The sequence below is a fragment of the Oreochromis aureus genome, linkage group 13, assembly GCF_013358895.1.
Source record: "Oreochromis aureus strain Israel breed Guangdong linkage group 13, ZZ_aureus, whole genome shotgun sequence".
Classification (NCBI taxonomy): Eukaryota; Metazoa; Chordata; class Actinopteri; order Cichliformes; family Cichlidae; genus Oreochromis; species Oreochromis aureus.
This window is the reverse complement of record NC_052954.1, coordinates 13,436,896-13,449,653: the sequence shown is the minus strand read 5'-3', so window position 1 is coordinate 13,449,653 and position 12,758 is coordinate 13,436,896. Positions and strand designations below refer to the sequence as shown.

At 41.8% G+C, this 12,758-nt stretch overlaps 2 protein-coding genes across 3 annotated transcripts; one reads left to right on the top strand and one right to left on the bottom strand.

Annotated features, from left to right (window-relative positions):
* The first annotated feature begins 941 nt into the window (after positions 1-941).
* On the top strand, positions 942-3,738 carry pla2g12b (phospholipase A2, group XIIB). Of its 2 annotated transcripts, none has more exons than XM_031732077.2 (4): positions 942-1,655; positions 2,135-2,223; positions 2,344-2,509; positions 2,619-3,738. In XM_031732077.2, the coding sequence occupies exons 1-4, from the start codon at positions 1,049-1,051 to the stop codon at positions 2,735-2,737; spliced, it is 981 nt and encodes a 326-aa protein (XP_031587937.1). In that variant the 5' UTR covers positions 942-1,048; the 3' UTR covers positions 2,738-3,738. The 2 variants fall into 2 exon arrangements, with proteins under 2 accessions (XP_031587937.1, XP_031587938.1); XM_031732078.2 differs by having other exon boundaries at positions 943-1,655; positions 2,135-2,211.
* A 406-nt stretch (positions 3,739-4,144) lies between these two features.
* oit3 (oncoprotein induced transcript 3) lies at positions 4,145-11,075 on the bottom strand. The gene is made up of 9 exons (XM_031732076.2): positions 10,951-11,075; positions 9,198-9,572; positions 8,999-9,109; positions 7,784-7,906; positions 7,553-7,675; positions 6,311-6,471; positions 5,741-6,153; positions 4,666-4,765; positions 4,145-4,495 (listed from the first exon to the last, which is right to left on the bottom strand). The coding sequence occupies exons 1-9, from the start codon at positions 11,006-11,008 to the stop codon at positions 4,343-4,345; spliced, it is 1,617 nt and encodes a 538-aa protein (XP_031587936.1). The 5' UTR covers positions 11,009-11,075; the 3' UTR covers positions 4,145-4,342.
* Positions 11,076-12,758: the final 1,683 nt, after the last annotated feature.

Below are 12,758 nucleotides of genomic sequence, written 5' to 3'. Positions count from 1 at the left end.
AAGCAAAATGCTTTTTTTGTTGTTCTTTAACAGACTTAGTTCAACTACCCTCATCCTCATCATGCACCATGCTGCTGATATAGCTGACTCATAATCAGAGATTTTAATCAGTTCACATCTGGGAGCTATGTGTACTATGTGATGCTATGTGAGTGTATAAGTTAGTCATGTGTTGCAGAAATTAACTAGCAGTGTAGCATCCATCTAAAATATTAATATTAAATATTAATTTAATTTTAATATTATATATAATAAACATAAAGTACTGGAATAACTAGGAGCAACCTACTCTTCAAACACTAGAGGGCAGCAGAGACTTGTGAGAAAATTGTGTCAGCAGTAAATTAAGAGGCCTGCACTAAAGCAAAATTCCCATATTGGTTTCACTGTGTAACTTAAAAGATTTCCTTAGTATTCTTCACACAGTGATGTTCCGACTGAGCTGCGGAACATTTTTACTCTTGAAATCATAACATATCGTACAACTTTCATGCTGTTATGCTTCCACTCTCTTATGTCATATTAACAGTAGTTTGCCTCTGTTCTTATTCAGGGCTGAAGTGTCTGTGTGTAACCTTTATCAAAAACAGTGAAGATAGTCTAGGGGTTTGTAATGTCTTGAGAAATGTCAGCATGGATAGGATTTCTATTTAATGCCGTATTTCCTTTAACGGGGTATTAAATATGTCGCGTTAACGGGAATCCTAAAAAGATTTTCCTCTAGGTTCAAGTTCCATGTGGCTAAACAAAAAAGAAATCCAATTATAACTGGGTGAACAAAGCCTTGATGACAGTACTCATTTGATAAATAATCACAGTGAATTAGTGTAATTATTGAAGCTTTTCTTTGGATTGATAGAGGGTGGCCTTTGCCCCTGACATGAGGGAATGCTTTGCTGTCTGCCAGAATCTAATCAGAGGTCAAAGTCTTCGCTCTGGCTGACAGAGACAGTCGGGGCAAAGTGTGTTTTTGTCCCTCACAGTCTAAGCTCTTCCCATCCTGTTACTGACGCCTCACTTCTGCTTGGATTGTTGCCACTTCGACACCATGCTGCTTCGGACTGCTGTCCTGCTCCTCCTCTGCCTGTCCACAGGGATGTGTGCCACTTTAGGCTACTACCAGACTGACGCAAAGGAGGACGGAGGCCCTGCTGCTGATTCAGTTGTTGCTGCCGAAGATGCCTCTGTAGACGTAGCCAAAGAAGGTGTCACTGCTGTTGAAGTAGGTAATTCATCTTCAGCTGAGGCAAACGCAGGTAACAGCGTTTTTGGTGACAAACCGCTGCGTGAAATAGGTGTGAAGGGTAGCCAATCAGGTGACAAACATGAAGAAGATGTCCAGGTGGTGGCAGAAGGTGCTACAGTCAAAGAATCAGTGCCAGGCAGTGATGGGCCTCCTGGAGACAGCCCTGCTATGAAAGCTTTTACTAAAGAAGCTAAGAGCCTGGAACGACCTTCTTCTGGGGAAGAGGCGAATGAGATCAGACCAGTTCAGACAAACAAGACCCAGAAAACACCACAGGAACAAGAAGACAGCAGCTGGAGCCTCAACTCTATTAGAAATAGTTTCCAGACTGCGCACGGATACTTCGACTCCCTAGTGGAACTGGTCGGTGGACACAATGGTGTTTGTGAGTACCGCTGCAAAAGATATGGTAAGAATCCATCTTAAAATTCTCTGTTCAAGTTCACCAGTCTTTAAGGGATTTTGAGAGTTTTTACAGACTGTTGTTTTTAGCTTCCCCCCCAAAAAATTTTTCTGACCCTCAGCAGATTTTCAAATGATTACTGTGTTTTCCACTTCCAATATGCTTCCTTAACTAGATACTTTTTTGTTAGCATACTTAAACTTTTAGATCCGATTCCACTGCTATCAGAGCTAAAGTACTTCTTTATTGATCCAAGATAACATGCCTGGGCCTCAGGCTTCTTATACCGAAACCTGAATGCATCTGTTTATCAGTGGGAGTTTAGCTTTCCCTCGTCTCAATCATCCATATACATGTTCTCAAACAGAAGTTATATTTTATCTGTGAAATGATACACACCTGAGGATGAACAGGAGCACCTCATGAAATTTGTTTGCTAACACAGTCAAGTTCAAGACCTAAATGAAGCTTCCATGTTTTCTCAGGAGAACTTCCTCAACCTCGTCCTGGCTTCCAGCTCTCAGAGCCCAACGGCTGCAGCACCTCTCTGGTGGGATTCCAGGTGAATGCTGCTGTAGGTTGCCTGTTCATAGCACCAACAGCTTTCAAAGCAATATCATTAACAACCTTAATGGCTGTAAAAGCCACATGTTCGGTTTGAGCAGACTGTGCTGACACAATCTATCTCTGACAGCTTGACCTGGGGATCCCTGCTATGACAAAGTGCTGCAACCAGCTTGACATGTGCTACGAAAACTGTGGTACGAGCAAGTACGACTGTGACTCCAGGTTTCGCGCGTGCCTGCATGACATCTGCTCTGACCTTAAGAAGAGTCTGGGGTTTGTTTCGAAAGTGCAAGGTGAGATATTTAACTTTCCCCTCTTCCTTCCTGTGCATCGCCACAAGTTGTCAACGTAGAAAAGATAAATAAATCAGCCTCCCCCCTCTCTCATCATTTTTTCTCCTAGCCTGTGAATCGATGGCAGATGCTCTCTACAACACAGTTTGGACTCTGGGTTGCAGACCTTACATGAACAGCCAGAGGGCGGCGTGTGTCTGCGAGGGAGAGGACAGGGATGAACTGTGACACAGAACACTATGGACATCATCTGTGTGCTTTTGAAGACAACTAACAGAGTCGTATTTCCACACGCATAGCGTGCATTTATAGGCTTCTTTTTTCTTTTTTTTCCTTCATAGACGAGATGCCTCACAAGAGCCTCTCAAGATTTAGAGGCCAGAGATTGAAAAAGACATAAAAGAGGAATTTAAGTGAACAATTTCTTTGGATTTATTCACAATTGTTCATGCACATTCACTCGCCATGCTCCTCATTTTAGGCCAATTGACTCTATGACTCCATTACCATAAATTACTTGATGACTCCAAACAAAGTGTGTGACGGGAAGATAGAAAGGATATTGTCACCGGATTAATTTCCTCTAGACAGAAAGACACCAGATAATTACTGTGGTGCTCATGGCTCCTTGTGTGCTGCTATCTTAAATTTGTCAAGCTGCTCAAACCTTAAGTCAGTGTCATGTAAATCTAATGCCTACTATGTTAATGCTTGATGTAAGTTATTTGCCAGTTATTTGTTATTTTTATGAATACATTAAAGACTAATTGCAGCTAAACTGACACGATTAACTCCAGATTAATTGTCGGAGTGATGAAGCTCATGCATAATTTCCAGACGCGGGGTTCTGATATTTCTTTCCCAGCACACTGTAATGTGTGGCGTGCTCCTCATCGATTACACCAAGCAAATGAGTCAGAACGCATCTTATAGATGTTTTAGATGGGGTGAGAAATAAACCACTTCCATAAATCCACTAAGTCTCTAAGCTGTAATCAAGCCTGGGAAATGCCTGAAAGTGTGACCCAGAAAATCATCTCTCATGTAGTAGCTGTTATGAGTGATGTGTGGCCCCTTTCTCGCTTTTTAATCGAAATGTCATTCACTTTAAGGTGAGCATAATGTGCTGCAAGTCCAACAGATGCAAACTTGTTATGATGTGTTAATGAGAATAAAAGTTATCTCCAACAATATAAATAACAGTAGAAGGAAGATATACTGTATACACATATATACAGTGCAGTTGGCTTCTTTGTGTCTATGTCTACATTTATTTACTCTCCGGATTACCAGATCAACTGAACTGGACGATTCCTTTTTAAAGGGGTTCCATCATGCTTATGTCCATCTCTATATTTTTATTTTTGGACTCTACTAAAGCTGCTCAAAATTATCCTTATTCATCTGTTCAAGCTGTTTTAGCTCCTCTCTCTTTAAGCCATCTTTTTCTGCTTGGCTTCTTCTCAAAAAAAAAAAGGTGGGTGTAGAAGGTGGGTGAGGTTTTCATATAGTCAGAGCTGGATATCCCTTTCTTTGACATCTTACAAATTACAAGAGTACAAAATCAGTCTGAAACTGAGTGTTCAGCACAGTCTAAGATCTGAGCTTTTGGCTCATAAGGATTACATGCACAAACACTGACACGCTGACTTTATTATCTCAAACTCTACGCATGTTTAATCTGGAAAAGCACCACTCTAATAGTGTACGTATGACAGAAAGTGAGAAAAACCATAAAGTGTTCACTTCAGTTTAAATGCAACTGTGCTGATTGTTTAATTTCATGGCTTTTTTGTTGATGTTTGTGTTGATAGCATTGTATAATTGCCATGATTAAGGCAGGATAATGATGGGGCCTGCGCTCAATGCGTGCTGCTCCTGAGGTTCATCCGTCTGAACCTCCCGTCGGACTCGTCCCCGACAGCGCTGAGCACAGCGGGAGTCTCCTGCCCGGCACACTAGCACCTGGCAGTGCAGGAACACTTGCTGTAAACAGAGGAAGCAAGCTTGTTTTGATATTTTGAGACTGCCTTCACAGTGTAGAGGATACTGCTAATTCACATGGTCTATTAATACAGTCTTTGCAGTATAGAGCTACGCAGGCATAAGCCCACACACATTCGCCAGCTGGCTCCCAGCATGCTCCTTTTACTCACTTGGTTGTCCTTGCCAATGAACTTGAAGACGGGGACCTGGTAGTGCTTAGAGAGCTGGTCCTTTGACGAGTACTGTGTCATTGTTTCATCAGCAATACATCTGCGTAGGAAGCCAAAGAGAGAAAATAGAGTCACACATGCATCTTAATGCAGTAAACAGAGATCCATAAATGTTTCTAACAAGTCACTTCATCAAGAGATTAGATGCTTCAAGGTCCTGAAAGCCTGCCGCATTTGTTGGCAAACATGAATATAGATTTAGTGATGACCTGCTTGTGTCTGCTGAGGAAAACTCTGCATTCACTGGGAAAACGGCGTCTTTCATACATTTTAAAAATTTCATTTCCATTTTTCTACCCAAAACTATGTGTTGTATTTTTTTCTGAACTAGTCCGAGTACAAGACAGAGTGACATTTTTCAGCTGAAAGAGTGATTTCCGGTTCGATAACTGTTGAGCACCTGATGCCAAGACCTTTATAAGACACAGCAGTGGGATCTCATACTGATGACATTTACTACAATAACTGGAACTCAATGCACTTCTATTGTTAGCAAGGCAGAAATCTCATTTCTGTGTGTGTGTATGTGCGTCACACTTTAAATGCTCAGTTCAGTTTAGCTGCACATTTCTAGGAGTGACTCTGCATAAACAGTTTGAAGCAGGTTTGGTTTTGTCAGGCTTATCGTTGAGATTCACTCCTCTACAGGGAAGGTGGACAGAACTTCATCTGAGGAGTTCACAGCATGTATGAAATTGTCAGCGGAGTGAGTATTACAAATAAAATCTTAGTTTATACCACAAAACCATTAATACCATGTTTAAACATCCGCTCAAATAAAATGAAATCTGTTTGCATGGCTATTTACACCAGACTGATTGTTTTGATTATTTCTTCAGACATCTATCTGTTCCCTTCAAATTTAAAGACAATTGTTAATTTAAAGTAGGTTATTGCATTATATCTTTGGCCAGTAGAGGGCAGCAAAACAGACAGTGATTAATTGAAGAAGCAAATAAGGCACATGTAGATATACAGTATTTATGAAATGAAATAACATGAAACCTACACTTACCCATCTCTGATGAGGTAGTACTTGAGGGCCTGGTCAGCTTTGGGCCCCGGTGTAGCAAAGCAGCTCTCCACCAGGGAAGAGAGACCATCCACTCTCTCCTTGGGCTCAACCCCAAAGAAGAGGGAGTCATGCAGGCGGAGCTGGGGTGGGGTTCGGTAGGCCTCTGAGAACTGGGCATCCTTAAAAAGCTCTAGTGAGAAAGTGAAGACCCCCTCACTGTGGCCCTCCAGCTCGAGGGCTGAGTTGCGCTGGCTTGCCTGGTATCCGTCTGAAACCTGGTATTCCCTGGGGAACTCACAGGTAACTGGGAGCACCAACTTGCCGGTGCGGACTATTAAGTCCCCGCTGCTTCCTGGGCTGCTCCTGGGGAGACCTGTCACCAGGTTGGTCCCTACAATCTTATTAGCTGTCACCTGAGAGCGAACATTTACATTACGTTAATGGGTTTTTCAGTTAGTGACAAGCTTGAACAACCCATATTAAAGTGCACTGCTCATTTTTCAAAGCCTTAGGCTTACATATTTAACCCAGGGCACATTCTATCAAAAATTTCACCCCAGTTCCTCTGACCTCAACTACTGTGCCACATGTCTTGAGGCTGAAGTTGAGGTTGATGTGTGTGCCATTGGAGACACCCCGACAAGATGAGTTGGAGAGAAAGAGCTCCAGGCCGCCTACAAGGTCCTTAGGAACTGATACTGTAATAGAGCTGGAATCACACTGGACTGGAACTGCAGAGGGGGGAGTCAAAGATATCACAGATTCTTTATAACACTATAAAACAGAAATCACCAACTATTACATGGATAAAACAACAAAAAGCTGCTTAAAATGATCTCACAGTTGTGTGATTATTATACAACAACATATGCCACATCACACAGTATGATGCCCTGTGGCGAGAAGTAATGATAGAGAAACCAGTAAAAACAAGCAACCGTGACAGTCAAGATCTGAGTTCTATCAGCAGAAAAACAAGGAGCAACAACAGGAGCCAGGACGAGCCATCGAACCACTGACGTTCCAATACATAGACGAGCAGATCTATCTCCTGAGCCACAGCCGCCCCAAGACACTGCTTCATTCTACCACTAGTGGCCGCTTAACTTTTCTTAGTAGTTTCTACTGATTTATCACTTTCTTGCTGGAAATTTCTGAACATGTTTTTTTATGTGTTGCGCAAGGAAAAGAAACAAATTGTCAGTTTTGGCAATTACATCATATTTCCATAAACAAACATTTGCTGGCTCCAGCTCCCCCACTGTGAATATCAGCATCATTCCTTTTATGTTTTCGCAAACTGTTGTTCAAGAGATTTAAATACAAAAGCTTTGATTTTGTTTGATCACTGAGACATAAATCAAGAATAATGATTAAAATAATGTTAATAGGTGAATGTTTTTGCATTCTGACTTAAAAGAACATATTTATTTATTATCTAGCGAACTGTTAATCAAAAGCTTAATCTGCTCAATAAACCATGATACAAATGTTTTTCTTTGGAGTCTTCTTTCATAAATGACAAAAGAAAAACAGACAACAGAGTATGCTTTGCAATTTTTCTTGATTCTCAAAAAAGGCTCTCTAGAAAAGGCCAATCATGTTATTCTCTGCAAATATGATTATAGATCACCCTGACAACAGCAATAATAAAGACATCACTTATGACCTGAAGAAATGCACTCACCTCATATCTCTCCTGAAAAATCAAATGAGATAAATCCAAACATGTATCTTCACGTCTGCTTCTGTTGCCCGATTGATTATCTATCACCAATATCTACCATTTTTTTCTCACTCACACACACACACCTTGACACGTGCGCTTGTCCTCTCCCAGCTCCAGCCCTCTGGGACAGTGGCACTGATAGGAGTCCAGCAGAGCGGAGCAGCCATGACTGCAGCCTCCATTGTTAACATGACAGCCTGCTATCTCTTCAACACAGAGAACAGGAGAGTATTTGGAGCTCGCTGTGTGTGTTTGCGTCCAGTTTACTCATCTCTGTACAACACACACACATAAATACACGCCTGCGCCTGTACCTCTACAGGTGCGTCCATCTTCATCCAGCACACGGCCTCGTCCGCACTCACAGCGCCAGGAGCCTTTGGTGTTCACGCATACCTCTGCACAGCCACCGTTGCCCTGATCGCATTCGTTCACATCTGAGCACACACACACACACAGGTTCAGATATTAATATCAGATGAGTCTTGTTTTAAATGACTGAGCAGCAGATGGGTAGAGTGGAGTGTATCACCTTGAGGCCATCCACTTAGGAATGATAAATCAACTTTAAAGGACTTTAAACCTGCATTTATAATCCTGAGAGGGCCGGTAAAGAAATAATGATGGATGAAATAAAAGTGTGCGGTGAAACAAAAGTGAGAGTGCAAGAGAGTGAAGAAAGAGTGAGCGAGAATGAAGAAATGAGAAAGTAATTACTGAGGTGAGGACTGGCAGATTTGGTAGATGGATGAATAATGAGATTATGGTAAATTTCAAACTGGCCAGGCTGCCCTAGCATGCCTGTCAACCATCATTAAGCCCCAGTATGCCACACACACACACACACACACACACAAACACACACACCTGCAGATGCTCACCTTGAGCGTATACCATAAATCACTATTTTAAAATGTTTTATTGCTTCTGTTGCTTTTTTTTATTAGTCCTTTATTTATTCAGGTAAAAATCTCATTGAGATTTAAAATCTCATTTCCAAGAGAGACCTGGCATCATTTTTAATCAGGCTCTGCTCTTTAAAATAAAATAAGCTTTATTTTAATTGTAATATTCTGAAGAAGTTGTGATAGGCTCATTAAAAATAAGTAATGGACAGTAACAGATTACCAGTTGAACGATTTGGGGATATGAGTGAACCAACACACAAGATAAGACTTAAATATTAATATATTTATATTTGTATACTTTATACCTTGGTATACCAATCTCTTTGTGAATGAACGTATTGTACAAATGATCATGCTATAGGTGATATAAATACATAGAGCAGCAATCATCACCCCACTTGCCATTGGATATTATGTTGAATAAATGAGGAATAACATAGGAACAGCTTAATTAGAAAATAAAACAGTTGGGTGAACCGACTGCAACTCCAGCTGGATTGATTTTTCTTGTTGTTTTCCACGAAACATTTCCAGCCTATCTGTCTTCCGTGTTCCCGCTTATCTCTGTCTGTTGCACAACTTATCTGTCCCCTTCACTTCCTCCCTCTCTGCATGTCTCACCCAGGCATGTTTGTCCGTCTGGTCCCAGGACATTTCCAGGGGCGCAGCGGCAGTCAGACTGCGGACACCTGGGACCCGTGCAATCGGCCTCGTCGCAAATATCGTAGAAATCTTTGCAACACACAAAAACAACAAAGTCAGGCTACTGAAAAAAGCATCTCACGAACGAACAGATGTCACATCCGACATGCTCACTCACGGCCACAGTACACATGGAAGCAGACTGAGGGCCTTGGCAGGCGGTACACAAAGTATCCTCCAGGACAGGCCTTCACATCCACGCTGGCGTTCCACTGGCAGCAGTTGTTGCTGAAGCTGGCGCAGACAGGCAGGGTGATGATGCCCTCATGGAGCTTTGGATGGCTGCCATTGAGCCAAATGGGGGCGTGTGTGCCACAGTGATTCTCGGAGATGCAGAAGGTGGGCATGGCATCCCCGGCCATGCCTGTGAAGCGATACCATTCACCGGAGACCTGGCTGTCACACAGGGGCACGCCGGATGATTGGTTGACGTGGTAGTCTGTGTTCCTCCACGGTTCGTTCAAGCTGATGTACGCCGAGCAGGGGTCCAAGACTGAGGTAGGGTGGTGGGAAGGGAGAAAATAAACAGCACATGATTAGATCCTTAAAAAGTGAGATAAATGTGTTTAATATAAATCATTTACACTGTAAATGATGAATAATTTTGAAAAAATTTTGGCATATAAAGGCTCAGAAAGAGGCTTTGGTGCACGCTTTATTGTATATTTGAATTCAAGTTAACACCATTAGGTACTTTGCCCACTTGACCATTTGTTACCATGAAACCTTTGGATTGGCCAGATAGATGGAAACACCTTAATTGGACTAAAAGCCAACAAGCTGTCCTCAAAGGCCTCTTTAGCCAATGAGTTCTGTCAGTGGTGACTCTTTTCACTACTGCCAGCAGAATCAAGAGAGAGCAACTGAACAGGGAGAATAAACAAAGTGCAGGAAAACGATCAATAGTATTTCCCTTCTTCATGCCCTTTTTAACAGTGTAATTAAGGGGCAGACATAAAACAAAAGGTGACAGCATGAGGGAGTGGGCAATGAGAGTAAAAGAAGGGTTTAACAGACAGTATTCGCAGGGCTGAATAAACAGACGGATCATGGAAGTGCTTTGTGTGCGACACCTGACAGAGAACGAAGCTGACCAGAGACGTGAAGGCAAACACATACAGTACAGTGCAGACTGTGCTATTTGTCTAATTTTGTGACTATATAGGCCTATATAGCAACAAATGGACAGAACATCTTGTCACCACGCTGCTCCAGTAAAAGCAGACAGATCAATCCGCAGTCTGAGTCTTCTGACAGCATTAATGGCCATTTCTGAGAGACGTACGACTGACCAAATGTGCCCCGGCTCCAACAGCACAGAAGGGGCAAAGGACATAGCTGACTCATGCGGATGTATGCTAATGGGAGCATTAAATCTTCCAGATGGGGCATGAATAACTTAATAAGGCTTTTGGGAGAATATGGAGCCATGTCTGACCTGATCTTGTCTGTACAAATGAAGATGAAGAGCAACAGTGCACAAACTTACTCTCTTTCATATCACATATTTTTTGTTAAAGGTTAAAGCTAGTGATATTTTATTAATGTGGACAAAACAAGAATGACCTGATCACTCTAACAACTTCTTGTGTGGCCAGAGCCCGACATCGTTTATTGCTCTGTGCCTGGTTTTCCAGTAACAATGCTACTCTGCTTAAAAACTCACCTGAGCATTAAATGTACCCCAAAACTGCACTTATCTGACTTTTCTTTAGAGTTATGTAAAAACTACAATAATGCTTTTGGCAGCTTGACCATTAAATTTGACCATTACGCACTCACGTTGCTTTTAATCACAGTAAAAACGTTTTTATTATAGACATACCTGCTTATTTTGGACGCAAGTATAGAAAATTGCATAATCCACTTACCTACACTTGCAACTGCAACAATCTCCAGCGCCAGACCGGTAATTACCAAAAAAATCATGATCTGCTTTCTCGCTGTTGGTTAGAAGATCCAAGCTCAGGCCTGAGTGTGTTTGTGTATGTGTGGCACTTCTGGTTCATCTTTTTGAGGAAGTCTCTTTTTAATAGTCACCTCTTATCTTTGTCAAATTGTCATGTCCCTCTCTCACCTTGAATCCCTGACCTTCTGCTCCCCAAATCCAGTAACAGGACCATCCTCCCATTGTTTCCATCAGAACACTATTTTTACACCACACATGCCTTTAAAATATCCAACACATGTTTTCTGACTGGAGCTTGAGACACGTCTGTCTTTTCTTTCTTCCTGATTTAAAGCTCGTTGAAATAACGAGTGATGATCTAATCTCGAGGAGCGTTAAACCGATCTGATTAAACTGCTTAGCGTCGCGCTGAAGCATCTTTCACTTCAAGGAGGTGACAGCGAGGTTTGCACACTCAAAATTTAGCGCAGCGAGACCTTTGGTGAGGACAAACTGATCCAGCAGAGTGAATGTGTGCTCGTAGGTTTTTCAGGCCAAAAAAGTATCTATAGCTTTGCCCTTTTCATTTAAAACCTGCAGAAGCCAACCCGAGCCTTGCAGTTTTTGTGTCTCATTATGTAATTAACTCAGTGGAGACATTAATCCATGAGGTAGTTAGAAGAAATGAGTCAGAACACTTAGTTCTGTAAGTAAGACGTCGTTAGCCCTCCTGGCTGCAAGTCTCTGGGGAACAAATGGACTGAATCAGCATTGTATTTTAGAACAGTGCAAGACTGTCATAAACTATATGTTTTTATGTATTATAAAACCTTATTTGCTCCTTTATGTAATGCTCTTAATTTTTCCTATTTAAAGGCCAGATTTTTAGGGTTATGTAGGTGGACAACTGAGTCATAATCTGATTAAGTCACTATAGTTTGACTTCATGACTTTTCTTAAAAGGAATACTTTTGCCTTAAGGATCAATGTTTTCTTTTAGGCTTGATTTTTAATATTATGGAGTTAAAGAGGGTGGCACGATGGTGTTTAACACTGTCATTTCACAGCAAGAAGGTCCGGGGTTCAACTCCAGGCTGGGCTTTCTATGTGGAGTTTGAATTTTCTCCCCGTTTGTGTAATTCTTTCAAGGTACATTGGCTTCTTCCCACAGTCCAAAGACATGCACGAGGTTAGGTTAACTGGCAAATTCACCGTAGGATGGATGGAGCAAGCTGAGTTACTGATGATGAATGGATGAACTCCATCAATGGATGGAGATGAGGAGATTGGTGACTTGTCCAGGGTGTACCCTCCCTCTTACCCTATGACAGCTGGGATAGTCTCCAAACCTCCCTACGACTCTAAAACGAATAAGCAGAAGAAGATGATGATAAGGAACCATACACCTCTGTGAGTTGGTCAGTTTTGTTAAAGCTGCACTGCCGGATCCGGTTCCTGAGACTAAATCCGATTTATGATCCTTCAGCAGAGATTGACCTGTTGGATTTTTAACAAAATGAGCAGCTAGGTACCGACCAGAAGGGTCATGAAGATCAGAGATCACATTTAGTTTGCTCTCAAGACAACTGTGACAGCTCTAATGATTCATTTTTTTATCAAGATGTTTTGCACAACTAATGAGACCATGACCTTAGCTGTATTTTGCTTGTGAACAGAAAGGAAGTTATATGTCAAATGTCAACAACTCAACTAAATACAGAAATGATGTCTAGTAAACATTGGTCACTGTGTGTTTTTCTGCTGTCATTAGCATTTAGCTTAAAGCAGTGA

Excerpts from the sequence above, each read along its gene's own strand:
- oit3 (XM_031732076.2), bottom strand. The coding sequence starts at position 11,008 with ATGATTTTTTTGGTAATTACCGGTCTGGCGCTGGAGATTGTTGCAGTT. Across the intron at positions 7,676-7,783 it reads AGATGGACGCACCTGTAGAG|AGATAGCAGGCTGTCATGTT; the intron begins GTACAGGCGCAG and ends TCTGTGTTGAAG. Across the intron at positions 6,154-6,310 it reads CATGTGGCACAGTAGTTGAG|GTGACAGCTAATAAGATTGT; the intron begins GTCAGAGGAACT and ends GTTCGCTCTCAG.
- pla2g12b (XM_031732077.2), top strand. The coding sequence starts at position 1,049 with ATGCTGCTTCGGACTGCTGTCCTGCTCCTCCTCTGCCTGTCCACAGGG. Across the intron at positions 1,656-2,134 it reads GTACCGCTGCAAAAGATATG|GAGAACTTCCTCAACCTCGT; the intron begins GTAAGAATCCAT and ends ATGTTTTCTCAG. Across the intron at positions 2,224-2,343 it reads GATTCCAGGTGAATGCTGCT|CTTGACCTGGGGATCCCTGC; the intron begins GTAGGTTGCCTG and ends TATCTCTGACAG.